Source organism: Pongo pygmaeus, chromosome 1 (genome assembly GCF_028885625.2).
Source record: "Pongo pygmaeus isolate AG05252 chromosome 1, NHGRI_mPonPyg2-v2.0_pri, whole genome shotgun sequence".
Taxonomy (NCBI): Eukaryota; Metazoa; Chordata; class Mammalia; order Primates; family Hominidae; genus Pongo; species Pongo pygmaeus.
In genome coordinates, this window is record NC_072373.2 from 150,964,333 (window position 1) to 150,992,331 (window position 27,999).

Here is a 27,999-nt window from a genome sequence, read left to right on the forward strand (position 1 = left end):
TGCGCCACGACCCTGGCTAATTTTTGCATATTAGTGGAGATGGGATTTTACCATGTTGGCCAGGCTGGTCTCGAACTCCTGGCCTCAAGTGGTCTGTCTGCCTCGGCCTCCCAAAGTGCTGGGATTAGAGGCATGAGCCACCGCACCCATCCAGATTATCTCTTTCTTTTAAGTGGAAACTGAATTTTAGAGGGTGTAAGTACCTTACTCTGGTTCACATAGATAGGAAAGAGCAGAACTTAGTTTGAACACAAGATACATTTTGTTCTTAATTACTCTTTTCCCTTGTACCCTTTACCCTCTCTGACTTTAAGAGCAACTAGAGAATTATGATAATACTTCAGGAAATAATAAATATCAGCTTAACACATCGTGTGTGTGTGTGTGTGTAAACTACCATGCTAGGTACTGTAGTTGTAGCAAATAAAAATAAAATAAGTATATGCTTTCAGCATTTTCATATATTTTATTGATAATTTACCACGTGTTAGGCCTACACTTGCTACTGGGAATAGAATATTATTAAAAGACCATAGTTTCTATCTTCAAGGAGCTCAGTCTAGTGTATGGGCAAATATGCAAACTAAAATTACATCTTAGTTAATTGGTATTAAATTGGCATTAAAACATTTTTATTTGAGCAAAAGGTAGTCTGTATTTAAAGACAAAGAAAAGTGATTAAAAGTTGCTAATGTTATAAGGATTATAAGTGGCTCAGTATTATTGGGTGTAGGTACATGGAGGAAAGACCAAAATGAGCTAGACAGACAGGCAGGGTCCAGATCTAAAGGGCTATGTATGCAGTACTGATTAGAAGCCTTGAAATATTTTGAGCATAGGGGTGGGAAAATGATTATAGAATTTTGAAACTAAAAATAATCTTGTTTTACAGAAATGAGGAGGTTGGCTTTGAAGACATGATCTGCTATAGGAAGACTGTGCCCCTTACAGCAGTTAAAAAGACATCACTGGAAAATCCTTTGATACTCTTCTATTGGCAGAGTGAGGTCTATGTATTCTCCTCTGAATCTGAGAAGCAAAAAGGAAATAAAAGTTGATAGGCTAATGTAATCACCCAGTCAAGATTATTGTGTGAGCCATACCTAGTACAGTAGCCTTAGAAATAGAAAGAAGGTCTGGGCGCTGTGGCTCACACCTGTAATCACAGCACTTTGGGAGGCCCAGGCAGGCGGATCACAAGGTCAGGAGACAAAGACCATCCTGGCCAACATGGTTGCCAAGGCAGGCAGATCATGAGGTCAGGATATCAAGACTATCCTGGCTAACACTGTGAAACCCCGTCTCTACTAAAAATACAAAAAAATTAGCTGGGCATGGTGGCAGGCGCCTGTAGTTCCAGCTACTTGGGAGGCTGAGGCAGGAGAATGGCGTGAACCCTGGAGGTGGAGCTTGCAGTGAGCCCAGATGGTGAGATTGCACCACTGCACTCCAGCCTGGGTGATGGAGCAAGACTCTGTCTCAAAAAAAAAAAAAAAAAAAAAAAGAAAGAAAGAAATAGAAAGAAGGTATTAGATATGAGAAATGTTTAAGATACAAAACTTAAAACTTTCAAGAAACATATAGTTTGGTGGCAATAGACTTGTAGATAACAATCTATATTGAAAATCAGAATGTAATGGAACTGTGGTATAAATACTGTGCCTTGGAGCATAGAGCAGACATCGTTGGTGCACTGTCCATATCCTTTCTGTCCTTCACTTTCCAGTCTTGCAAATGGTGTCCACTGTCAATTCCCAGCCTTCGGACTTTCTCAAATGTCTTCTGCAGAGCAAGCTGGGAATACCCCCAAATTAATGCCACCAACATTAGCATTAATAACACAAAAGAGTTTGGCAAATAACACATAAGAGTTTCAGGATAAATTCTGCAGCATCCTCATGCCTTAGATATGATAATACTGGGAATGTTTCTATTCTGTCTTCCAAAATTTCCTAGAGAGACTAAGCCCTAATAGACTGCAGTGATAACCAACTCATTAACACACATTTTTTTTCTCCTACTATAGCCTCCACAAGTGATTTCTGGGGTTACCTGTCAATAAACTACTTTCTCTCTAACCTCAGGATCATCCTCTGAAAATTCGAATGAACCTATGACGGATAAAAAGATTAAATTAGTAATTTTTAAACTTTCCACAAATAAGAGTTCAAGTGTGGACAACTTCATTGGTGCAATCTATTAAACATTTAAGGAAGAACCAATACCAACTTTTATCAACTCCTCCAAGAAATATGAGGGCAGAATTCTTCTCAACTCATTCTATGAGTACTACCCTGATACAAAAATCAGACAGACATCACAAAGAAAGAAAACTGCTATATCTCTTACATATGTGAATATCTCATAAGGAAATATAAATATATATATCATGATAATATCTCATAGGGAGATAGACTTACATCTGTTTATGAATAACATAAAAGCCCTCAACAAAATATTGCAAACCGAATCCAGCAACATATAAAAACCAATATGGACCATAAACAAGTAGGCTTTGTACCAGGAATGCAGGATGGACTTATCATCCGAAATCAATTAATATAATACATCGGGTTAGAATGAAAGACAAAAACTGCATAATCATCTCAATAGACATAGAAAAGCATTTGACATATCTAACATCTTTCATGATAAACATCCTTAGCAAACTTACAATTGAAAGGAACTATTTCAATCTGTTAAAGGACACCTACAGAACAACCCACACTAACATAACACATAATGGTGAAAGACTGGATGCTTTCCCTATGATTTCAGGAACAAGATAATGATATCTAGTTTTTTCTGTTTATGTTGTGCTGGAGCTGAGGCAGTGAATTCTAATCTCAACAAAGCTGTTATTAGAAAGAAATACATCCAGTAAAATTTAACACCCTATTTTTTAATTTTAAAAAGCTCTCACCAAAGTACACACTATCCCTCTATGATAAAGGCAGTCTTGCAAAGTTCAGCTGACACCATAATTGAAATATTCTAGGAATAGGTACCAAGCAAGAATGCCCACTGTCACACTATTGTTCAACAATGCACTGGAAATAAACTCAGTTTATTGACAGATAACCTGACACTATTTTACATGTAAAATTGTGGGGAACTACAATGAAGCGGCTACAAATGAAAAGCAAATTTAGCAGGGCAATATTCCAACAACAATTATATTTCCATAATACTTGTGGCATAAATTTAAAAACTGAAATTTAAGAAATACTATTTTCAGTAGCATCAAAATCATAAAATATGTAGGAATAAATTTAACAAAATACAGGGAAGATATCTGAAATTAAAACTACAAAATGCCATTTAGAGAAATTAGAAACCTAAATTAATAGATATTCCATAGTCATGAACTGGAAAATGCAATATGATTAAGATTTTACTATTTTTCTAATTTAATCCATATTTTAAAGCAATCCCAATCAATATCCATTTCTTTGTAGAAATTAACAAGCTGATTTTATAATTTATAAAAAAATGCAATTGACCTAGAATAGCAAAAATATTTTTGAAATGAAAAATATAGTTGAAAGACTAACACTTTCTGATTTCAAGACTTGCTATAATGTTACAGTGATAAGCCAGTGTGTTATGGGTTTAAGGATAGGCAAGTGGGTAAAAAAAAATGCACATTCTAAAAGCAGAACAATGCACTTGATTTTTGGCAAACGTGCCAAAGCAAGTCATCAAAGAAAAAGAAATCTTTTCAACAAATGTTGCTGGAGCAACTGGATAAATGTATAGAAAAAATACATCAAGATGCCCCCTCATATCATAAACAAAAATCAATTTGAGAGGGTTCATAAACTTAAACATTAAAGCTAAAACTATGAAGCTTTTAGAAAAAAATATTTTGCAACTGGTGGTCAGCAAAAATTTCTTAAACAGGATGACAAAAGCAATAATCATGAAAGAAAAAAGGATACAAATATTTTCACCATTTAAAAATATTTAGGAAAAAACATCATTGAAAAATGAGTAAGCAAGCTACTAGGAGGCAATACTTACAATGCATATGTATCTTCAAAATATTTATATGCAAAATATATATTATTGGGGGAACCAGCCCCCTATATTTCAACGTAGGTTCTTTTCTATTTTCTCTAAGTGTTGGCTGGTCTGAGAAATAAAGGGAAAGAGTACAAAAGAGAGAAATTTTAAAGCTGGGTGTCTGGGGGAGACATCACATGTCAGCAGGTTCTGTGATGCTCCCTGAGCCGTAAAACCAGCAAGTTTTTATTAGCAATTTTCAAAGGGGAGGGAGTGTACGAATAGGGTGTGGGTCACAGAGATCACATGCTTCAAGGGCAACAAAAGATCACAAGGCAGAAGCTCAGGGCGAGATCACAAAGTCAGGGCAAAACTAGAATTGCTAATGAAGTTCCATGTCCTGCTGTACACACATTGTCATTGATAAACATCTTAACAGGATTCAAGAGCAGACAACGGGTCTGACTAGAATTAGCCAGGCTGGAATTTCCTAATCCTAGCAAGCCTGGGGGAGCTGCAGGAGGCCAGGGCGTGTTTCATCCCTTATCTGCAACTGCATAAGGCAGACAGCCCCGGAGCAGCCATTTTAGAGGCCCCCACCTGGGAATGCATTCTTTTCCCAGAGCTGTTAATTATTAATATTCCTTACTGGGGAAAGAATTCAGCGATATTTCTCTTACCCGTTTTTGGCAATAAAAGAAATATGGCTCTGTCCTGCCTGGCTCCCAGGCAGTCAGACCTAATGGTTATCTCCCTTGTTCCCTGAACATTGCTGTTATCCTGTTCTTTTTTCAAGGTGCCTAGATTTCATATTGTTCAAACACACATGCTTTACAAACAATTTGTGCAGTTAACGCAATCATCACAGGGTCCTGAGGCGACATACATCCTCAGCTTACGAAGATGACAGGATTAAGAGATTAAAGTAAAGGCAGGCATAGGAAATTATAAGAGTATTGATTGGGGAAGTGATAAATGTCCATGAAATTTTCACAATTTATGTTCTTCTGCCGTGGCTTCAGCTGGTTCCTCCATTCGGGTCCCTGACTTCCAGCAACAATATATAAGCTCTTACAAATCAAACAAAATACAAATCTATGCTAAAGACAAACAACTCAATAGATTTCAGAAGATACATCACAAAAAAGAAATAATTAGTAACCACATGAAAAATTTATGACAAACTGAAATCACATAATACTACTTTCAACATTCTAAAATAGCTATAATTTAGGCTGGGCATGGTGGCTCACACCTGTAATCCCAGCATTTTGGGAGGCCAAGGTGGGCAGATCACTTGAAGTCAGGAGTTTGAGACCAGCCTGGCCAACATATAGTGAAACTCTGTCTCTAATAAAAAATACAAAAATTAGCTGGATGTAGTGGTGTGCACCTGTAGTCCCAGCTACTTGGGAAGCTGAGGCAAGGAATCACTTGAACTTGTGAGGTGGAGGTTGCAGTGAGCCAAGATCACGCCACTGCACTCCAGCCTCGGCAACAGAGCAAGACTCCGTCTCTCAAAAAAAAAAAAAAAAAAAAAAGAAGCTAATATTTAAACTCTCAAAACCAATTTGATGAGAATATAGTGCAACTTGGGCATTCCCATATTGTTGATGAAAACATAAAATGATGCAAGTACTTTAGAAAATTGACAATTTCTCATGAAATTCATGTACAACTACCCTATGGCCCAGTGTTTCTATTCCTAAAGCAATGGAAATATAAGTCTGTAAGCCTGGATGTGGTGGCTCACACCACGGCCCAGCTTTTTGATTCCCAATGTAATGAAAATATACATCTGTAAGTCTGGACATGGTGGCTCAAGCTGTAGCCCTAGAACTTTGGGAGGATAAAGTGGGAGGATTGCTTAAGGCCAGGAGTTCAAGACTAGCCTAAGCAACATAATGAGACCCCATCTCTACAACAAATAATTTATAAAAAATAAATACATAAAAACACATAAACTAGAATGTTTAGAGTAGCTATATTCATAATAGACAAATATTGCAAATAGCTCCAAGTTCCAAGAGAATGGAAAGAATGCTGACATATTCTTGCAATTGCAATCACTAGTCTTAACAAAATAGAATGAACTATCAAATCATCTTATGTCATAGTTTAAGTCTGCCAGGAAGCAAATACTAAAGAAGTAGGGCTACAAAAATGTATGGCTATGATCTGAATGTGTCCCCTCAAATTAGTGTGTTGAAAACTTAATCCTCAATGCATGGGAGGTGGGACTAACAGGAGATATTTAGGTAGTGAAGGGATCTGCGTTCATGATGGAATAATGCCACTCTAAAATGGGCTTGCATAAGTGGGTTTTCTCTCTCTTATACTTGTACCTTCTGCCGTGTAAGGATGCAGTAAGAAGGCCCGCACTGATACCAGTAGCTTGATCATAGACTTCCCAGCCTAGAAATACAGTTCTGTTCTTTTTAAATTACCCATTCTTCTATAGAAGCTCAAAATGAATTAAGACAGAGAGCAATACCTGAAGAAAGAGAAGAGAGAAAATATGACTGATCAGGACACCTCTTGCTGCCATGCAGTCCTGAAGGTCTTTGCCAGTCCAGTGGGGAGATTCAGTCAAAGATTACCCATAAGAGGGGCCTTGCAGTGGGTATAAATGTTGAGACTCTTATACCAAGACTTTGCTCAGTCATTGGCTAGAGGCATCCTGAAGTGCAACACAGCTAACCACAATTCTTGCAGCTTGGCAGTGAGTTCTTTCCTCTAAGGGGAATCAGAGCACAAAATTTGTGTTTTACATCCAACAATGTGGATGAACCCGAAGGTCATTATTCTAGTAAAAGAAATTAGATGTAAAAGAGGATATATTTTATGATTCCTTTTATATGACGTGCAAAATCAGGCATATCTACATATTTAGAAATCAGAATAGTGTTTGCCTTTGGAAGACTGAGGATTGACTGGAAGAGGGCGTGAGAGAACTTTCTGGTGTAATGAACATTTTCCATATCATGATCGGAGTACCGGATATAGTTTATCAAAAGTCATCTAAACTGTACACTAAAGTGCTACAAATTTACTTCAATTTGAAAAATAACTATTTAACTACTGCTCCTCCCTACTCTACATATAAAAGATACAAGCACTAGAAACCTAAAATAGCCATCAAAATCACCTATAAGTCTCTACTCATTTACGCTTGCTAACTGATACTTAATTTTTTTTTTTTTTTTTTTTTTTTGGTGAGATGGAGTCTCACTCTGTCACGCAGGCTGGAGTGTAGTGGCACGATCTCGGCTCACTGCAATCTCTGTCTCTCCCAGCTTCAAGCAATGCTCCTGCCTCAGCCTCCTGAGGAGCTGGGATTATAGGCATGCACTACCACACCTGGCTAATTTTTGTATTTTTAGTAGAGAAGGGGTTTCACCATGTTGGTCAGGCTGGTCTCCAACTCCTGACCTCATGATCCGCCTAGGCTTCCCAAAGTGCTGGGATTACAGACACGAGCCACTGCACCTGGCCTTGATAGTTAATTTTTAGGGTAACTGGGATTGAGCAAAGGTTGTTGAATTTTGTCTGGCATTTCACTGAGCATGACGTGTGTATGTGCGTGTGTATGTGTGTGTGTTTGTGTGTGTATGTTTTCTAGATGTGTGCTTTTATACAATTCTATGTATTAGGGTGGTGCAAACTTAATTGAAGTTTTGGCACTAAAAGTAATAGCAAAAACCGCAATTACTTGTACACCAACCTAATATATAGACATGGCTAAGTGTACATCACTAATGTATTACAAGCTTTAAATCAGTTCAAGTATATCTACAAGGAAGATATGGAAAACTTATTTTGAGGTCTTCATGAACACACAGAGAGGAGATCACACATGTGTTCCTGTACTCAAATATTCCATACCCAAATTATTTTTATTGAAGTAACACATGCTTAGGGTTCATGTATAGGAGCAGTTCTCCCATGTGGAATGGCCACATTCCACCCAGCCTTCTGCTCTGCTTCCCAAAGGAAAGTACTCCCACACTATTCACTATTAGGGTAGATATAAATTGAGTTCTCTCTGTTTTTTTTTTTTTTTTTTTTTTTTTTATTGAGATGGAGTCTTGCTCTGTCTCCCAGGCTGGAGTGCAGTGGTGCAATCTTGGCTCACTGCAACCTCTGCCTCCCAGGTTCAAGAGATTCTCCTGCCTCAGCCCCCTGACTAACTAGGACTACAGGTCCATGCCCAGCTACATTTTGTATTTTTAGTAGAGACGGGGGTTTCACCATGTTGGCCAGGCTGCTCTAGAACTCCTGACCTCAAGCAATCCACCTGCCCCTGCCTCCCAAAGTGCTGGGATTACAGGTGTGAGCCAATGTGCCCAGCCAATTTAATTCTCTTACACCAGTACTCCTGTCCTGGATTTTTTTTCCACCTATAATCCTAATGTAACTTTTAGATTAAATAGTTATTTAGTGTTTATGCTATTTTAAGTATATAAAAATATTACAATGCTTAAGCCAAGTGACTTAATAGCATTTTTTTCTTTCCTGTATCATTAGTAGTCTTTCCTATGTTAAAAATTGCCCTATTTGTATGTGTTTGCCTATTTATTTCTATAATAATCAGGTCTTCCTAATGAGCTAGAAGGTGGAACTCAACTCAGGAGATGAGACTTGACTCCAAGGGTGGGGCTCAGACACTGGACCAAATTGAGGACTAGCTAAAGCAGAGAAAGGGCAAAAGCAGCTTTCCACAGGACATACCCACCAGTGTGTGATGTCAGTTTACAATTGCCATGGCAACAACCAGAAGTTATGGCTTCTTTCCATGGCAATGACCCAACTACCTGGAAGTTTCCACCCTTTTCCTAGAAATTTCTTCATGACCCGCCCCTTAATTTGCACATAATTAAAAGTGGGCATTAATATGACTGCAGCACTGGCTCCGAGCTGCTGTGGGCACAATGCCCGTGGGGTAGCCCTCCTCTGCAAGGGGCAGTAGCTCTGCTCCTGCTGTCACTTCAATAAAAGTTGCTGGGCCGGGCGCGGTGGCTCATGCCTGTAATCCTAACACTTTGGGAGGCCGAGGTGGGCGGATCACCTGAGGTCAGGAATTTGAGACCAGCCTGACCAACATGGAGAAACCCCAACTCTACTAAAAATACAAAATTAGCCGGGTGTGGTGGTGCATGCCTATAATCCCAGCTCCTCAGGAGGCTGAGGCAGGAGAATCACTTGAACCCAGGAGGCAGAGGTTTTGGTGAGCCAAGATCACACCATTGCACTCCAGCCTGGGCAACAAGAGTGAATCTCTGTCTCAAAAAAAAAAAAAATGTTGCTACCACCACCAGCTCACCCTTGAATTCTTTCCTGGGAGACGCCAAGAACCTTCCAGGCTAAGCCCAAAATTTGGAGCTTGCCTGCCTTGCATCACTATTACTTCCAGTAGACTAAATATAATTTTTAATATGTTCAGATGTCCTATATAATTTATCACTTAAATTTATTTGCAGAACTCTTATTCCTAAAACCTCATATTTTCCTGATACAATATAACTTGGTTACTCTTTTGCTCTACCACATAGTTCTTGTCCTGGAATTTTCCTGCTTAGTCAACTTTACCTTTCAAATTTTCGTGTTGGATTCCCAGTTTCTTTGGTTTCATGTCTTGTCCTTTCTTGTTTAACTTTCTCACCATGGTAGATTCCTGTTAAACTGTGCAAAGACAGTCATTCTTTTCGGAGAACTTGCATATCTGATAATGTCTTTATGACATATTCACATTGAATTGATATGTTTTCTCAAAAAGGAATTATATGATACATCTAAATTTCCCTCAGAATTTTGAAATTATTACTCTGTCTTCTAGCTGCCAATATTTGTGTTGAGAGTCTCCTGACTTTGTTTTTTTTTTTTATTATTATTATTATTATACTTTAGGTTTTATGGTACATGTGCGCAATGTGCAGGTAAGTTACATATGTATACATGTGCCATGCTGGTGCACTGCACCCACTAACTCGTCATCTAGCATTAGGTATATCTACCAATGCTATCCCTCCCCCCTCCCCCCACCCCACAACAGTCCCCGAAGTGTGATGTTCCCCTTCCTGTGTCCATGTGTTCTCATTGTTCAATTGCCACCTATGAGTGAGAATATGCGGTGTTTGGTTTTTTGTTCTTGCGATAGTTTACTGAGAATGATGATTTCCAATTTCACCCATGTCCCTACAAAGGACATGAACTCATCATTTTTTACGGCTGCATAGTATTCCATGGTATATATGTGCCACATTTTCTTAATCCAGTCTATCATTGTTGGACATTTGGGTTGGTTCCAAGTCTTTGCTATTGTGAATAGTGCCGCAATAAACATATGTGTGCATGTGTCTTTATAGTAGCATGATTTATAATCCTTTGGGTATATACCCAGTAATGGGATGGCTGGGTCGAATGGAATTTCTAGTTCTAGATCCCTGAGGAATCGCCACACTGACTTCCAAAAGGGTTGAACTAGTTTACAGTCCCACCAACAGTGTAAAAGTGTTCCTATTTCTCCACATCCTCTCCAGCACCTGTTGTTTCCTGACTTTTTAATGATTGCCATTCTAAATGGTGTGAGATGGTATCTCATTGTGGTTTTGATTTGCATTTCTCTGATGGCCAGTGATGGTGAGCATTTTTTCATGTGTTTTTTGGCTGCATAAATGTCTTCTTTTGAGAAGTGTCTGTTCATGTCCTTCGCCCACTTTTTGATGGGGTTGTTTGTTTTTTTCTTGTAAATTTGTTTGAGTTCATTGTAGATTCTGGATATTACCCCTTTGTCAGATGAGTAGGTTGTGAAAATTTTCTCCCATTTTGTAGGTTGCCTGTTCACTCTGATGGTAGTTTCTTTTGCTGTGCAGAAGCTCTTGAGTTTAATTAGATCCCATTTGTCAATTTTGGCTTTTGTTGCCATTGCTTTTGGTGTTTTAGACATGAAGTCCTTGCCCATGCCTATGTCCTGAATGGTAATGCCTAGGTTTTCTTCTAGGGTTTTGATGGTTTTAGGTCTAACATTTAAGTCTTTAATCCATCTTGAATTGATTTTTGTATAAGGTGTAAGGAAGGGATCCAGTTTCAGCTTTCTACATATGGCTAGCCAGTTTTCCCAGCACCATTTATTAAATAGGGAATCCTTTCCCCATTTCTTGTTTTTCCTCAGGTTTGTCAAAGATCAGATAGTTGTAGATATGTGGCATTATTTTTGACGGCTCTGTTCTGTTCCATTGATCTATATCTCTGTTTTGGTACCAGTACCATGCTGTTTTGGTTACTGTAGCCTTGTAGTATAGTTTGAAGTCAGGTAGTGTGATGCCTCCAGCTTTGTTCTTTTGGCTTAGGATTGACTTGGTGATGCAGGCTCTTTTTTGGTTCCATATGAACTTTAAAGTAGTTTTTTCCAATTCTGTGAAGAAAGTCATTGATAGCTTGATGGGGATGGCATTGAATCTGTAAATTACCTTGGGAAGGATGGCCATTTTCACGATATTGATTCTTCCTACCCATGAGCATGGAATGTTCTTCCATTTGTTTGTATCCTCTTTTATTTCATTGAGCAGTGGTTTGTAGTTCTCCTTGAAGAGGTCCTTCACATCCCTTGTAAGTTGGATTCCTAGGTATTTTATTCTCTTTGAAACAATTGTGAATGGGAGTTCACTCATGATTTGGCTCTCTGTTTGTCTGTTATTGATGTATAAGAATGCTTGTGAGTTTTCTACATTGATTTTGTATCCTGAGACTTTGCTGAAGTTGCTTATCAGCTTAAGGAGATTTTGGGCTGAGACAATGGGGTTTTCTAGATATACAATCATGTCATCTGCAAACAGGGACAATTTGACTTCCTCTTTTCCTAATTGAATACCCTTGATTTCCTTCTCCTGCCTAATTGCCCTGGCCAGAACTTCCAACACTATGTTGAATAGAAGTGGTGAGAGAGGCCATCCCTGTCTTGTGCCAGTTTTCAAAGGGAATGCTTCCAGTTTTTGCCCATTCAGTATGATATTGGCTGTGGGTTTGTCATAGATAGCTCTTATTATTTTGAGATACGTCCCATCAATACCTAATTTATTGAGAGTTTTTAGCATGAAGGGCTGTTGAATTTTATCAAAGGCCTTTTCTGTGTCTATTGAGATAATCATGTGGTTTTTGTCTTTGGTTCTGTTTATATGCTGGGTTACATTTATTGATTTGCATATATTGAACCAGCCTTGCATCCCAGGGATGAAGCCCACTTGATCATGGTGAATAAGCTTTTTGATGTGCTGCTGGATTCTGTTTGCCAGTATTTTATTGAGGATTTTTGCATCAATGTTCATCAAGGATATTGGTCTAAAATTCTCTTTTTTGGTTGTGTCTCTGCCAGCCTTTGGTATCAGGATGATGCTGGCCTCATAAAATGAGTTAGGGAGGATTCCCTCTTTTTCTATTGATTGGAATAGTTTCAGAAGGAATGGTACCAGTTCCTCCTTGTACCTCTGGTAGAATTCGGCTGTGAACCCATCTGGTCCTGGACTTTTTTTGGTTGGTAAGCTATTGATTATTGCCACAATTTCAGCTCCTGTTATTGGTCTATTCAGAGATTCAACTTCTTCCTGGTTTAGTCTTGGGAGGGTGTATGTGTTGAGGAATTTATCCATTTCTTCTAGATTTTCTAGTTTATTTGCGTAGAGGTGTTTGTATTATTCTCTGATGGTAGTTTGTATTTCTGTGGGATCGGTGGTGATATCCCCTTTATCATTTTTTATTGCATCTATTTGATTCTTCTCTCTTTTCTTCTTTATTAATCTTGCTAGTGGTCTATCAATTTTGTTGATCCTTTCAAAAAACCAGCTCCTGGATTCATTAACTTTTTGAAGAGTTTTTTGTGTCTCTATTTCCTTCAGTTCTGCTCTGATTTTAGTTATTTCTTGCCTTCTGCTAGCTTTTGAATGTGTTTGCTCTTGCTTTTCTAGTTCTTTTAATTGTGATGTTAGGGTGTCAATTTTGGATCTTTCCTGCTTTCTCTTATGGGCATTTAGTGCTATAAATTTCCCTCTACACACTGCTTTGAATGCATCCCAGAGATTCTGGTATGTTGTGTCTTGGTTCTTGTTGGTTTCAAAGAACATCTTTATTTCTGCCTTCATTTCGTTATGTACCCAGTAGTCATTCAGGAGCAGGTTGTTCAGTTTCCATGTAGTTGAGCGGTTTTGAGTGAGATTCTTAATCCTGATTTCTAGCTTGATTGCACTGTGATCTGAGAGATAGTTTGTTATAATTTCTGTTCTTTTACATTTATTGAGGAGAGTTTTACTTCCAAGTATGTGGTCAATTTTGGAATAGGTGTGGTGTGGTGCTGAAAAAAATGTATATTCTGTTGATTTGGGGTGGAGAGTTCTGTAAATGTCTATTAGGTCCACTTGGTGCAGAGCTGAGTTCAATTCCTGGGTATCCTTGTTGACTTTCTGTCTCGTTGATCTGTCTAATGTTGACAGTGGGGTGTTAAAGTCTCCCATTACTAATGTGTGGGAGTCTAAGTCTCTTTGTAGGTCACTCAGGACTTGCTTTATGAATCTGGGTGCTCCTGTATTGGGTGCATATATATTTAGGATAGTTATCTCTTCTTGTTGAATTAATCCCTTTACCATTATGTAATGGCCTTCTTTGTCTCTTTTGATCTTTGTTTGTTTAAAGTCTGTTTTATCAGAGACTAGGATTGCAACCCCTGCCTTTTTTTGTTTTCCATTTGCTTGGTAGATCTTCCTCCATCCTTTTATTTTGAGCCTATGTGTGTCTCTGCACGTGAGATGGGTTTCCTGAATACAGCACACTGATGGGTCTTGAGTCTTTATCCAATTTGCCAGTCTGTGTCTTTTAATTGGAGCATTTAGTCCATTTACATTTAAAGTTAATATTGTTATGTGTGAATTTGATCCTGTCATTATGATGTTAGCTGGTTATTTTGCTCGTTAGTTGATGCAGTCTCTTCCTAGTCTCGATGGTCTTTACATTTCGGTATGATTTTGCAGTGGCTGGTACCGGTTGTGCCTTTCCATGTTTAGTGCTTCCTTCAGGAGCTCTTTTAGGGCAGGCCTGGTGGTGACAAAATCTCTCAGCATTTGCTTGTCTGTAAAGTATTTTATTTCTCCTTCACTTATGAAGCTTAGTTTGGCAGGATATGAAATTCTGGGTTGAAAATTCTTTTCTTTAAGAATGTTGAATATTGGCCCCCACTCTCTTCTGGCTTGTAGGGTTTCTGCTGAGAGATCCGCTGTTAGTCTATGGGCTTCCCTTTGAGGGTAACCCGACCTTTCTCTCTGGCTGCCCTTAACATTTTTTCCTTCATTTCAACTTTGGTGAATCTGACAATTATGTGTCTTGGAGTTGCTCTTCTCGAGGAGTATCTTTGTGGCGTTCTCTGTATTTCCTGAATCTGAATGTTGGCCTGCCTTGCTAGATTGGGGAAGTTCTCCTGGATAATATCCTGCAGAGTGTTTTCCAACTTGGTTCTATTCTCCCCGTCACTTTCAGGTACACCAATCAGACGTAGATTTGGTCTTTTCACATAGTCCCACATTTCTTGGAAGCTTTGATCATTTCTTTTTATTCTTTTTTCTCTAAACTTCCCTTCTTGCTTCATTTCATTCATTTCATCTTCCAGGGCTGATACCCTTTCTTCCATTTGATTGCATCGGCTCCTGAGGCTTCTGCATTCTTCACGTAGTTCTCAAGCCTTGGTTTTCAGCTCCATCAGCTCCTTTAAGCACTTCTCTGTATTGGTTATTCTAGTTATACATTCTTCTAAATTTTTTTCAAAGTTTTCAACTTCTTTGCCTTTGATTTGAATATCCTCCCATAGCTCGGAGTAATTTGATCGTCTGAAGCCTTCTTCTCTCAGCTAGTCAAAGTCATTCTCTGTCCAGCTTTGTTCCGTTGCTGGTGAGGAACTGCGTTCCTTTGGAGGAGGAGAGGTACTCTGGTTTTTAGAGTTTCCAGTTTTTCTGCTCTGTTTTTTCCCCATCTTTGTGGTTTTATCTACTTTTGGTCTTTGATGATGGTGATGTACAGATGGGTTTTTGGTGTGGATGTCCTTTCTGTTAGTTTTCCTTCTAACAGACAGGACCCTCAGCTGCAGGTCTGTTGGAGTACCTGGCCGGCCATGTGAGGTGTCAGTCTGCCCCTGCTGGGGGGTGCCTCCCAGTTAGGCTGCTCGGGGGTCAGGGGTCAGAGACCCACTTGAGGAGGCAGTCTGCCCGTTCTCAGATCTCCAGCTCCGTGCTGGGAGAACCACTGCTCTCCTCAAAGCTGTCAGACAGGGACATTTAAGTCTGCAGAGGTTACTGTTGTCTTTTTGTTTGTCTGTGCCCTGCCCCCAGAGGTGGAGCCTACAGAGGCAGGCAGGCCTCCTTGAGCTGTGGTGGGCTCCACCCAGTTCAAGCTTCCAGGCTGCTTTGTTTACCTAAGCGAGCCTGGGCAATGGCGGGCGCCCCTCCCCCAGCCTCGCTGTGGACTTGCTGTTTGATCTCAGACTGCTGTGCTAGCAATCAGGGAGACTCCGTGGGCGTAGGACCCTCTGAGCCAGGTGCAGGCTATAATATCCTGGGGCACCGTTTCCTAAGCCCGTCGGAAAAGCACAGTATTCGGGTGGGAGTGGCCCGATTTTCCAAGTGCTGTCTGTCACCCCTGGAAAGGGAACTCCCTGACCACTTGCGCTTCCCGAGTGAGGCAATGCCTCGCCCCTGCTTTGGCTGGCGCATGGTGCGCTCACCCACTGACCTGCGCCCACTGTCTGTCACTCCCTAGTGAGATGAACACGGTACCTCAGATGGAAATGCAGAAATCACCCGTCTTCTGCGTCGCTCACGCTGGGAGTGGTAGACCGGAGCTGTTCCTATTCGGCCATCTTGGCTCCTCCCCGGAGTCTCCTGACTTTGTATGAAAACTTTATGAGAAACATATTTTTCTTCTCTCTGTAGCTTTAAGGCTTTCACCTTCATTCCTGTAATTATGAAAATTTAATAATTATTATTCACTTTAATCACATTTTAACTCATTTATTGAAATACTTATTTCATAACTTTCTCTCATCTCTTTTCTCTATTTTCTTTCTGGAATTCATTAGTCAGTTGTTTGACCTTCTAAGTATTCTCCTATTGTCTATCTCTTGGGTATTTTTGTATTAGTATCTGCAAGATTTCCCTAGCTTCTATCTTTCATTTTCCCCTTGAAGTTAGTTTTGTATATTTTATTTCACTGATTTAAATAGAAGTAATCTGATATGAACATCTATGTGTTTTGATTAGCAATTCCACTAACTTACATGCATCTATTCTTATATACCTGCCTTCTCTCCTGACAATCTGTTTCAATAGATTGTCTGTGCTCCCATCTAAGACAAACACAACTACTTCATTTATTTATTCATTTTTTCACTCATTTATTTGTTTATTTTTTTGCCTGGCAAATACTGTGTGTCTATTACATGCCTATAACCTAATTCTATTCTCGATAAGACAACAACTACACAGAAAATCTCTACTGTCATAGATCCTTATTTGAAGGCCTGAGGAAATAATAAACCAAAATAATTACATTAGATAGTAAATTAAAGCATTATAATTCCAGCCCTTTTTACCTTTTGAAGAAGTTTGCTCCTGAAACCAATTCTTTTGTCTCTTTCATCATCAGCCTCAGTATCTATTGAATAATTTCTATGAGCAAGTAAACACTTTATATTTCAGCTTAAAAATAAATAATTATACTTCATTCCCCTTTATTTATTGCCACATTTCTCTGTTCCCTTTTAGAGCAAAACTCCTATAATTTGTGGTCTGTATTCACTGTCATCATTTTCTCCCTTTCTCACTTCTTTTCATTCCATTACCTCATAAAACTGCTATTATCAAGGCCCCCCGTTGCCAAAACTAATGGATGATTCTTAATCCTGTTGTCACCTCCCTTTAGCATTGGAAATAGTTGATCATTTCTTTTTTGAAATACTTTCTTGACAAGACTTTTGGAATACCACTCTTGTTTTCTCCAGTCTCACGAACAGTTCCCTCTTAGTCTCACTTGCTAAGTATCCCTAAATGCTGGTATGACCCATGGCTGAGTCCTCAGCCTGCATCTCTTCCGTAGATGAACTCACTTAGTCGCATGTTTAAATGTCATCTGAGTGATAATGAATTCCAACCCCATTTAAACAACTGCCTATCTGTGACACCTTCACTACAATAATCAATCATAGTAACTAACAGCTACTGAATATTTCTTATGAGTCAGAAACTGTTCTAGGAACATTTAGAATAGAATTAATACATTTAGTTTCCCAAGAACTCTTTTCACACACTATGAAATTGAAGCACAGTGTACTTAATTCAGTTTTTAATATTATATAGCTAATAAGTCATTTACCCAAATTTAAACCCGAACCATCTGGCTCTAACTGCCTGTGTTCTTACTCATTACACTATGTTCCTTTTGGCTGGTTAAAGCTGGCATTTCAGACTAAATACAGGAAGACATTTAATCTAAATCAGACTTGCTTTTAGTAGGAACCTTGCAGTATGTAGGTGTGTTTATGTTTATGTATAAATATACATTTAGCATTTGAAGATTATACAGATATATACTCAGGGCAACAATGAGGTAGCATTTGATTTCTTGGACGGTCAACAAATGTACACTCTTCTAAAATATTATTTTCTCTATTTTTCCATTTTCATTCAGCTGAAAATGTGATCACAGTGAGTATTAATGTTGAGGAATTGGGAGAGAAGAAGGAAAAACTTAGAGCCAGCAGTGGAGGTAGAAGACATGCTTGTAAATATAAAGGTTAAAAACCTGTTATATATGTAAATGAAATGACTATCAAACATAGATTAACTATTTCCATCAGCTTGTCGATGAATGCAATAGAATACCACAATAGTAAGGCAAAAGTATTTCTAGAGAGTAAATGAACATGTTTCTTGCTTCACCTGACATTTGCTATTGAGTTCGTATAAAGTGGAATATCACACTGAAATAGTAATAAAATGTATCAATAACCGAAAGCAGCACAAATTGAGTACAAATAACATGAAAAGAGAGAGTCACCAGTTCCCTTAGTCAATAAAGATCACAGCTTTTCAGATCATGCCTGAATTGCAGTTATTAATCACACTGCCCACTTACAGGAGACAATATTGTGCCGCTGATGATTGATAATCATCTTGGGCATAATGTCATCTCTTCTATGAACCAGGAAGACTTGGGCCATGTAATTGAGATATCACAGATTGTTGGAATCTGCACTTCAATACACGCTCAAATCAGTTACTTTTTTATTGTTATTGAATATATTGAGAGAAAACAACTGAAGAACCATTCTTTAGGTTTCTTAGGTCATTTTTGTAATTCAGGTGAATTTATGACACATTGATCATGAACATAAAAGTTATTAGAAGCAATTGTTCTATAATAAAAATTGAGTGCACATAATGTGGTAATAGCAGACACATCTGCCACTCATGCAGACATCATTCTGTAAACTCATCTAACTAACTCTATTTTCCTTTCTGATTGTATCAGGGTAGCTTGCGGCACGACAGTGATTTGAGTGACAGGCATCCACCCTGGCACAGGGTGATGCATACTTAAGTTTTGTTTATGGGAATCATCCCTCCTTGAAAAATGTAAATTTTTAAATTGGTTTTTATTGAAAAGAGGTATATAAGGAAGCAGTGTGGTTGCCTTCAATCCTTCAAAAGTCAAAGTTATTATAATAGTCTCCAGCTTTCATAAAAATTTTACTAACTTTTTAAATTGACTTTTTGGTTTTGTAATGAAAAAGAACATGAATTATTTAAAAGTTTCAGACAGTTTTTATTTTAAAAATATTAGAATATAGTAAAATGCAAAAGACAATGTTCAAGAAAAAGCATAATATTCACTACATTCAAAGAGGTTAACATCCTCACGTGTACTTCCTCAGAAACAGCCAAAGTCATTTTTAAATTCTAAAGTTACAACAACAGCAAGATTTATATATATATATATATGATTTTATATATATATATAAGATTTTATATATATATATATGGAACTATAATATATGGAACTTTAAATGTGGAACTATAGTAAAATATCTGTTACAGAATCCTTATAAAAAATGTTAGCATGTTAGATTTGGAAGGGACTTTTGAGGACATCCTGTGTTGATGCTGGAAGCAACATGGAAATCCCTCAATGATATTCCTGTCTGAAGGTCCTCCAGCATTTGCTCAACCACTTCATAGGAAATTTCTAACTTCATAAGGCAATATTCTGCATTAGAACATCTCTTGTTTTAGAAAGAATTTCTCATATTAAGCCAACATTTATCTTGCCTCCACTTTCAAAGAGACACCCTCCTAAGCTACACGGCATGACAAACTACTTTACAACACAGAGTCTTAAAATTTGCATAATTATGTGAAATAATATTTTGATGTTGCAGTGTAACCAGTTAATTCAATTGTTTATATGAATATCATAATGAAATATGTTAACAAATATGACTCAATAGCATTTTTGGTAAAATAATTGTGATGTCTTTATATATGCAAATGACTTTTATCAGAATAAATCAATTCCCAATTTGGTCAGAACTGTGTGAAAGAAACAAAATGCAAGTGGGAAAAAGATGCATGAGAATTTGGATTTCTGCACTTTCTTTTTAGTCCTGTTAGACTGTATCTTCATTCTCTCACCCTGTAGCAGATGTAATGAGTCATATATCAAACACTGTAAACAGCTTTCCACAACCAGAGCTGCCATGTAGGCGAAATGTGTTCCCTTGCCAATAAACTCATGCTTTCTCTTCAGTTATAGCAATCTGTAAGTTGACTTTATACATTATGTGTTTACTTGTCAAGCTGTGTATTGATTTGTGATGAGAAGAAAGAATTTTAAAAAATGAGAAAATAACACATATAGACTCCAATAGTCTTGGACCACCGTGCTGTGCTAAAGAAGAAACAGAGATCTCTTTTGCATTTTTTTAAAAATCCAGTATCCTCAAAGACAACTTGGCCCTCATAATTACATTTTTGTCTTTGAGTATCTGGCATTCTTGGGTCAAGTTATTTATCAAGAAAATGTTCCAATGGATCACTTAAATTTTTATCTCAGAGAGGATAGGAATCTAAAATTTTGTCTAACCATGTCATTTTAAGTTTTCTGAGATGGCATGGGTAGATTTCAGTTCTTCTGACCCAGAATTCTGTTGTTTAAGTAATAGAGGCAAAACAACTTGGGGGTTCACTGAAAATCCTACTGAGTCATTATTTTATAGCTTTCATAGACAAACCCTTGTTTAACTTTTTTTTTTTAAAGCAAGTGAAATATTTTCTCCACTTCGAGTTAGGAGGAGGGGGATTGTAAACAGTGAATGATTAAGACATACCTCTTCTGCCAAGGTTAGGTAATGAGAAAAATAGGCATATTACATATTTTAAGAAAATTTACGCTGTTTTGACTTGCATTGGGTAAAAAAAGCAAACTATCTCAAACATTGCTTTTCCACTCACTGTCTTAAAATAGGTATAATTGTTTAAGCAAATCTTGAGTAGGCAGTGTAAGGAAAGGAAAAATAGCATAACAGATGTTAGGCACCATGGCTTACACCTGTAATCCTAGCAATTTGGCAGGACGAGGTGGGGGGATTGCTTGAGCTCAGGAGTTCAAGACTAGCCTGGGCAACTTAGGGATACCCTGTATCTACAAAAAGTACTAAAAAGTTATCTACCTGTGGTGACATGTGCCTGTGGTCCTCCTCGAGAGGCTGAGGTAGGAGGACCGCTTGGGCCCAGGAGGTTGAGGTTGCAGTGAGTTGTGATCACACCACTGCACTCCAGCCTGTATGACAGAGGGAAACACTGTCCAAAACAAGATAAAAAAAATAGAATTTTTTTTTAAAGGCAGGTATTTCTTATTGGAGAATGATGCAGTATAAAACATGGAAACTATTTTGATAGATTCAGAGAAGAAATAAATAGAACAAAGACAAAGTAAAAGATAATATGTACAGGGTGCCAAAGATACGCACACAGAAGCTGGTGGTTGAGAACCCTGAAGAGAGAATGAGCAAATTTGCCATTCTTCTAGTAGGCAAGAGGAATGAGATGTTGTTATTGCTTTTAAATTTCTCACCGTGTTTATCATATAGAACCTCCAAGGATATAAGGTAGATAATATTTAGTTTTGTTTTATTTTTGTTTTGTTATAGTTCTCACACACTATAAAATATTTAGATAAATAAATCACAAATCCTGGGCCAGAAACAGAAATATATTACACCTGTCTTCATATATCAGAATGAAAATGTGAGAAAAAAATACCATCAATTTCATTGCACATGATAAGAGTTTATTTACTAAGAGCTACATCCTCATAAATGGGAGACATATTAGCTTATTGCCTAATTGTCACTTTGAAGTCATTGCAAGTAAAAGCAAGTTCTACTTCTCTGCAATGAATTTACGTACTTTCAAATGATTCAGAGAAGTCTAAGTGCAGGATGTGTGGCCTGATTTTCCAGGGACAAAGGAGATTTTTGGGACACAGAACTTGCAGGTTTAAAACTAGAAAAAACAGCTTATAACCCTAATGAATCCACAATTACCAGGGAACCCTAACTATAACCCCTATATATCAATGGCACAAAAGACTTAAATATACTATTCCACTACCTGAAAACCCAGATATTGATGATCCTCCTCTGTCTCACAGATAAAATAGAATGGAGATTATTACCTATCAAAAAATGGAAGATACCATAGAAAAAATATATAAATATATCTATATATGTTATACCGATATAAATTTTAGTGAGTGGTGTTGTGAGTAGTACTTCAATTAAAAATAATTATTATTCTTCATCATCATGGGGTTTTTTGAAGGAAAATAATTACTGAATTCCTCCATGCAGAGAGTTAATTGAGGGAATTATACAGCCAAATTTCTCATTATGGTGCAGTTTGTTAGTTCAGAAACAGAAGCTTCTTGCGATAGGCATAAAAATAGTGGGGGAAAAGAGTACAAAATTTGAATGCAGTGAGAAATGGCAGTACCAGAAACATTGTGTATTGTGCAGAGCACTAAGGATATTTGACAACCAAGAGAATAGTCTTTGAACAGAAATAGAGAGGGAGAGAAGGTAAAGAATATGTAAGAAAGGGGGTGAAGGAATATAGTAGCTCCTATAAAACTGGAGAGTTCAGGTAAGCAAGAGTGTGGGAAGGAAGGCTGTTTGTAATAATTTCAGGAGAGGTAGCAGAGTTAATAAAAATATAAATAATTTGGTACTTAGTCACTATAAATAGAGATCTGTAGTTCTGATGTCCCTGACATATATGAAACAAAATATGTATTTAAAAATGTCAGTGGACCAAGGAAACAGATACAGTTTTGAGGGAGATGTATTTTAGGGAGTAGCTCTCATCGTAGGTGATTGTATCCAGTCTTAAGGCTTGAAATATCGTTTACATGCTGATAACCCCCAAATTTATATATATAGCACAGACTTCTTTCCTGAGCTCCATAACTGGCTCAAAACTGAATATTGACCTTAACAACACGGCTCAGTGTCCATTTTCTTCAGCCTGGCCTCCTCCCACCATTTTCTATCACCTTTAAATCTTCGCCTATGGAGGACAAGAGCAGAAAGGAGAAAATATAACATACTCAAAATAAAATTTGAGTTCCATCAAACTCATCACCAGTGTATTAGTCCATTCTCATCTTGCAAATAAAGACACACCCGAGACTGTGTAATTTATAAAGGAAAGAGGCTTTATTGGCTCACAGTTCAGCATGGCTGGGGAGGTCTCAGGAAACTTACAATCGTGGTTGAAGGAGTAGCAAACATGTCCTTCTTCACATGGCAATAGCAAGAAGAAGTGCCAAGCAAAAGGGGAAAAAGTTCCTTATAAAGACTTTAAATCTCGTAAGAACTCACTCATTATCATGAGAACAGCATGCGGGTAACCACCCCATGATTAAATCACCTCATAACGGCTTCCTCCCCCCACATGTGGGGACTATGGGAACTACAAGTCAAAGTAAGATTTGGGTGGGGAAGTAGCCAAATCATATCAACCTTTTTCATCTCCACTATTTCCTACTTCTTTTGATGGTACTATGATGGTATACAATTGACACCTGCACATTCAAGTGTTTTGTTCTCCTTTTTCCTTCAGATTCATTATTCAATTCATCATTGAGTCTCTTTGTTTGTATACCAAGTATATCCAGGTATAATAGGTTGCCACCATCTCCACTTCTATCTCCCTCTCTTGCTTTAATCATGTGGTCTACTTCAACAGCCTCTGCATCAGTCAGAACCTGAAGAGGAAAGAAATAGCATCCTCAAGCTGGGTAATTGAAGAGACTACTTGCAAAGTATGGGAAGGGCTTAGGAAAAGCAGCAAGGAATGGTGCTGCCCTCTAGGAAGGGAGATATAGTGACACTGAGAGGGTTTTACCACACCAGGTTTAAAAGGTAAGAGGAAAAAGAAAGCTGCATGATGACTGCCAGCTGTCCATAGTAGGACAAAACCAGCCTGGGGAGACACATCAGAGAAAAACAAATCCCTTACCTCACACTGCTGCTTCACTCTGATTTCCTACCAGTATCCTCATTGGCTAGACTCAACAGGAAGTCACAGGGCAAGGGGGCCTCCTGATTCATACAGTCTTTGCCAGTCAGTATTCCAAAGCACACATGCAGTGGAGAAGGGTGCACACAGGACAAAAGACAGCGCATCTTCCGGCTGGTTTCCTCATTCCATTTTGCCTTGCTGCAGTCGATTCATCATTTTCAAGTCATCCCCACAGAGAAATATTCCTTATGTGCCTTTCACAGTTGCCAATGCTTGAGCTACTTATTTTTACTCTTTGTCTTACTATGCAGTGTCCTTTTCTTCTGTCATCGTCACATGTAACTATCCAAAATAATTATATAGATGGAAGGATTGATGGATGAATCAGTAATGGACATTTTAATGTCCTGTCTGTCTCCACAAAAATGACTGTAAACTCCATTGGACAGGGATTTAGTATGGTTTGTTCACTCCTGTATCTGGAGTATCTGAAACAATGGTTCACCCAGTAAATACTTGTTAAATAAATTAATGAAGATATATTTGTATTATTTGAAATAATGCAGTTGATAATAAGGGGACAAGATATTTGATAAAGTAAGTTAAAAAATAATACTTGTGATTCATCTTAGAAGAAATGCATCTTGTACTCACAGAAGACTGTCTCCAATTGTTTTGGATACTATAGAAACTGTCATATAATAACAATCACTATTTGTAATCTAGCCTTCCTTTTATTTGTTCACAATCAAGTACCACTTGTTCTGCCACTATGACAGCTTATCTTTTTTTATATATCTTAACTGTTTAATAACCTCTGTTGATTGATTTGGTGATACATAACTATTTTTTTCTGGTTACTTTATCAATCTAAGGAAATAAATTATTTAATATTATATGTTACTTGTCTAACACTTTTCATGCATTATTTAATTTGATTTTTCACACTAATAACTATAATTATCCTTATTTTGCAAATTATTAACCTTGACACTCAGAGAATAAAAGTAACTGCCCCAAAGCTATAGAGCCTATGTAAAATAAAACTAATAATCATCTCAGTAAATGTTTAAAATGTTTTATTATTAAAAATACCTTACATCCTGAAAAATAGAAAAATATATAATTTAAAGTAAAAATTAAATATCAGGCAAACACAAACATCAAGAAAACACATGTGTAAGTAGACCCACCACTCAGGTTGACAATTCTTTTATTTACATTTTATTAATAATTATGTATTCATGAAGAAAATATTTAATATTGCATGTTTTGGGATTTTATATAAATGTAATAATGTTATACATACCCCTCTGTGACTTGCTTCTTTACCTCAATATCCGATTTCTGGGATTCATTAATGTTAATTCCAATACTTGTTAAATCATTAATGTTCACTGATGTATAATATTCCACTTTATAATATCTCACAATATATTTCATCCATTCTACTGTTGACAGGTTTTTGAGTTGTTTCTTCTTGGGAGCTATTTAAAACAATGCCACTATAAACATTCTGCATATCTTTTTCAGAAAATATAAAAGTTCCTGAGGGTATACACCTGAAAGTAAAATAGGTAGGTCTTAGATATGCATATGTTTATCCCTCTAGGCAATGCCAAATTGTGTTTTCATACTTGTTCTAATTAACATTTCCCCTAGTGGTAGATGACTGTGAAGGTAGAATAATGGCCCTCCAAAGAGGTACACATCCTAATACCTGGAATCTGTGAATATGTTACCTTACATAGCAAAAATGATTTGCAAACATAAATTAAGATCCTTCAGATGGGGAGACTATCTTGGATTATCCAGGTTGGTACAATAAACAAAGGCCTTTAAAAGGCAGAATTATCCATCAGAGTGATTTGATGTGAGAAGAATTCAACCTGCTTTTGCTGGTTTTGAAGATGTCAGAAGGAGCCATGAACAAAGGAATATGGGCAGCCTCTAAAATCTGGAAAAGGCAAGGAAATAGATTCTCCCCTACAGGATCTGGAGACCAGTGAGACCCATATTGGACTTCTAACTCACAAAAGTGTAAGATAATAAACCTGTGTCATTTTAAGTTTGTGATAAACTTATCACTACCATCTAACATATTTTATATTTTAAGTTTTTATTCTTTCTTTACCCACCAGAATGTAAGCTTCCTAAGAGTAAGAATTTTCAATTATTCTTAATTGAAAATTAAATCAGTTTACTGATGACTGCCTAATGCATAGTGAATCCTCAAAAACTATTTATCGAATAAATGAATGAATACATTGTGCCTGGTCCTTATGCACTTCTTGAGTTCTGACTGCAAATTGCACAGTTTCCATTAGATGGAGGGTAAACAGCTGTTCCCTTAGACACCATTTACATTTTTTCCTACCAGGTGGCTGGAAGCATTACCAGTTTGGCATCACTTTAGCATAATTGCTGAGTCTCTTCAGATACATTCTTGGTATTTCAGCTACTCTAAATTTACACTACAAATCTATGAGGTCCTTCTTCTTGCTTTAACTGTTCAGGTACTTCTGCTGCTCAACATCAAGATTCAAGGAGTTCATCACTTGGATGAGACTGGGGAAGAGGATGGGTATTTTTTGTTCACCAGAATACTGAGAATTACAGTATATCTTTTTAGGATAATACTTTTTACAGTGAGATTTTCCTAGTAGTCACCCTACTGTGATCAGGACCAGAATTTTCTCTTCTGTCCCTCGTGTCCCTAAAACTCATGGGAAACAAGATTGGAGTTCATCAAGTTCAGCAAATGCTCTCAAGGCCAGTGCCAGCTTCAGTGTTCAACATACCATGATAAGCTCCAACCTTCCCTTAATTAATCCCAAGTCTAGGTATTTCTCATTTTCTTATCAGTTCATCATATGCTTTTGAGGGATTTTTTTTCCATTTTGGGAGAGGATGTATTGACAGAAATAAAGTCCCCAGTTCCCAACCGATCACATTAGAATCTCTATCCACCTGAGAGAGACAGGACAATCATACATGACTAGGCCCCGAATAGAGGTCATCACACAGCTACCAAATAAAATGGATTGTGAAATGCTTCAGATTGACTAATCTTATTAATTTTTCCAGTAATATACAATTATTCTATATTCCTGTAGAATCTACTAGACCCATTTTTAGCACTGTTCTCTTATTTTCTTAATTCTTCAGGTCATTGGAATGTGAATTTCATAACAACAGGGAATTTTTTTGTGTTATGCCCATTGGTAGATCCCCAGTACCTACATAGGTACTCTAAATTTTTTTTTAACTAATTGTGTGAATTGAATAAATGAATATAAAATTGAAGGTGTTTATTAGAAGATAATTTTCCCCCCAACTTTGCTATAATACAGCTCAGGTTATAAGATACCAAGATATATGTTGACACTAACTTCAGAGAAGCTCATTTTTTAAAATAAGGATGATGTAGCCACAGAACCAACGTGCTTCTAAAAACAGAAATACTACTACCTGACTTTTTGCTAGTAATTCATGATTTTAAAAACTTTCGATAACAATGCTTTAGCCACATAGAGGTTACAAAGAATTTTTCATAAGCAGTACCACACTGTAACCCCCTACAGCTTTGTGAATTATAAAAGGGAAGAAAGCTTTGGTTAGAATTTTAGGCAAGAGAATACTATGCAGCTATGAAAAATGATGAGTTCATGTCCTTTGTGGGGACATGGATGAAGCTGGAAACCATCATTCTCAGCAAACTATCACAAGGACAAAAAAACCAAACACCGCATGTTCTCACTCATAGGTGGGAATTGAACAATGAAAACACTTGGACACAGGAAGGGGACTATCACATACTGGGGCCTGTTGTGGGGTGGGAGGAAGGGGGAGGGATAGCATTAGGAGATATACCGAATGTAAATGACGAGTTAATGGGTGCAGCACACCGACATGGCATATGTATACATATGTAACAAACCTGCACGTTTTGTGCACATGTACCCTAGAAAATAAAGTATAATAAAAATATGTATATAAAAAAAGAATTTTAGGCAAGAAAAATCTAATGCCTTATGGCTGATTCATGGCATTGCCAGGATTATAAATTAATTCGTGTGTATTCTATCTCGGATCTTTCCTTTCTTGCTTCAATATTACTTCACTACAAACACTAAATTCAGTAACCTAGATCCCTAGTGATACATAGATAACCCTAAATGAATTTTTAGTTATGAAAGTTCTACCTTAGGAGTCACTGATACTAATCAATCAGTTAACAATGGCAATATGTTACATTCAAAAAACATTACACATGTGTCTGTGCTTTTTCTAAAAAGAATCTGGTATCTCTGAAACCTAACATTTATTTTTGTAAACAATCACAACTTACATGTTGAAATCAATTCAGTGTGTATTTTACACA

At 37.5% G+C, this 27,999-nt stretch overlaps 1 protein-coding gene across 1 annotated transcript in view; it reads left to right on the forward strand.

The window, feature by feature from the left end:
* The first annotated feature begins 23,447 nt into the window (after positions 1–23,447).
* The window catches only part of LOC129043923 (phosphoserine aminotransferase-like), a 71,268-nt gene continuing 66,716 nt past the window's right edge, over positions 23,448–27,999 (forward strand). The window contains 2 exon segments of the mRNA XM_054501315.2: positions 23,448–23,515; positions 25,996–26,199. Coding sequence (XP_054357290.1) covers positions 23,448–23,515; positions 25,996–26,199 — 272 coding nt within the window.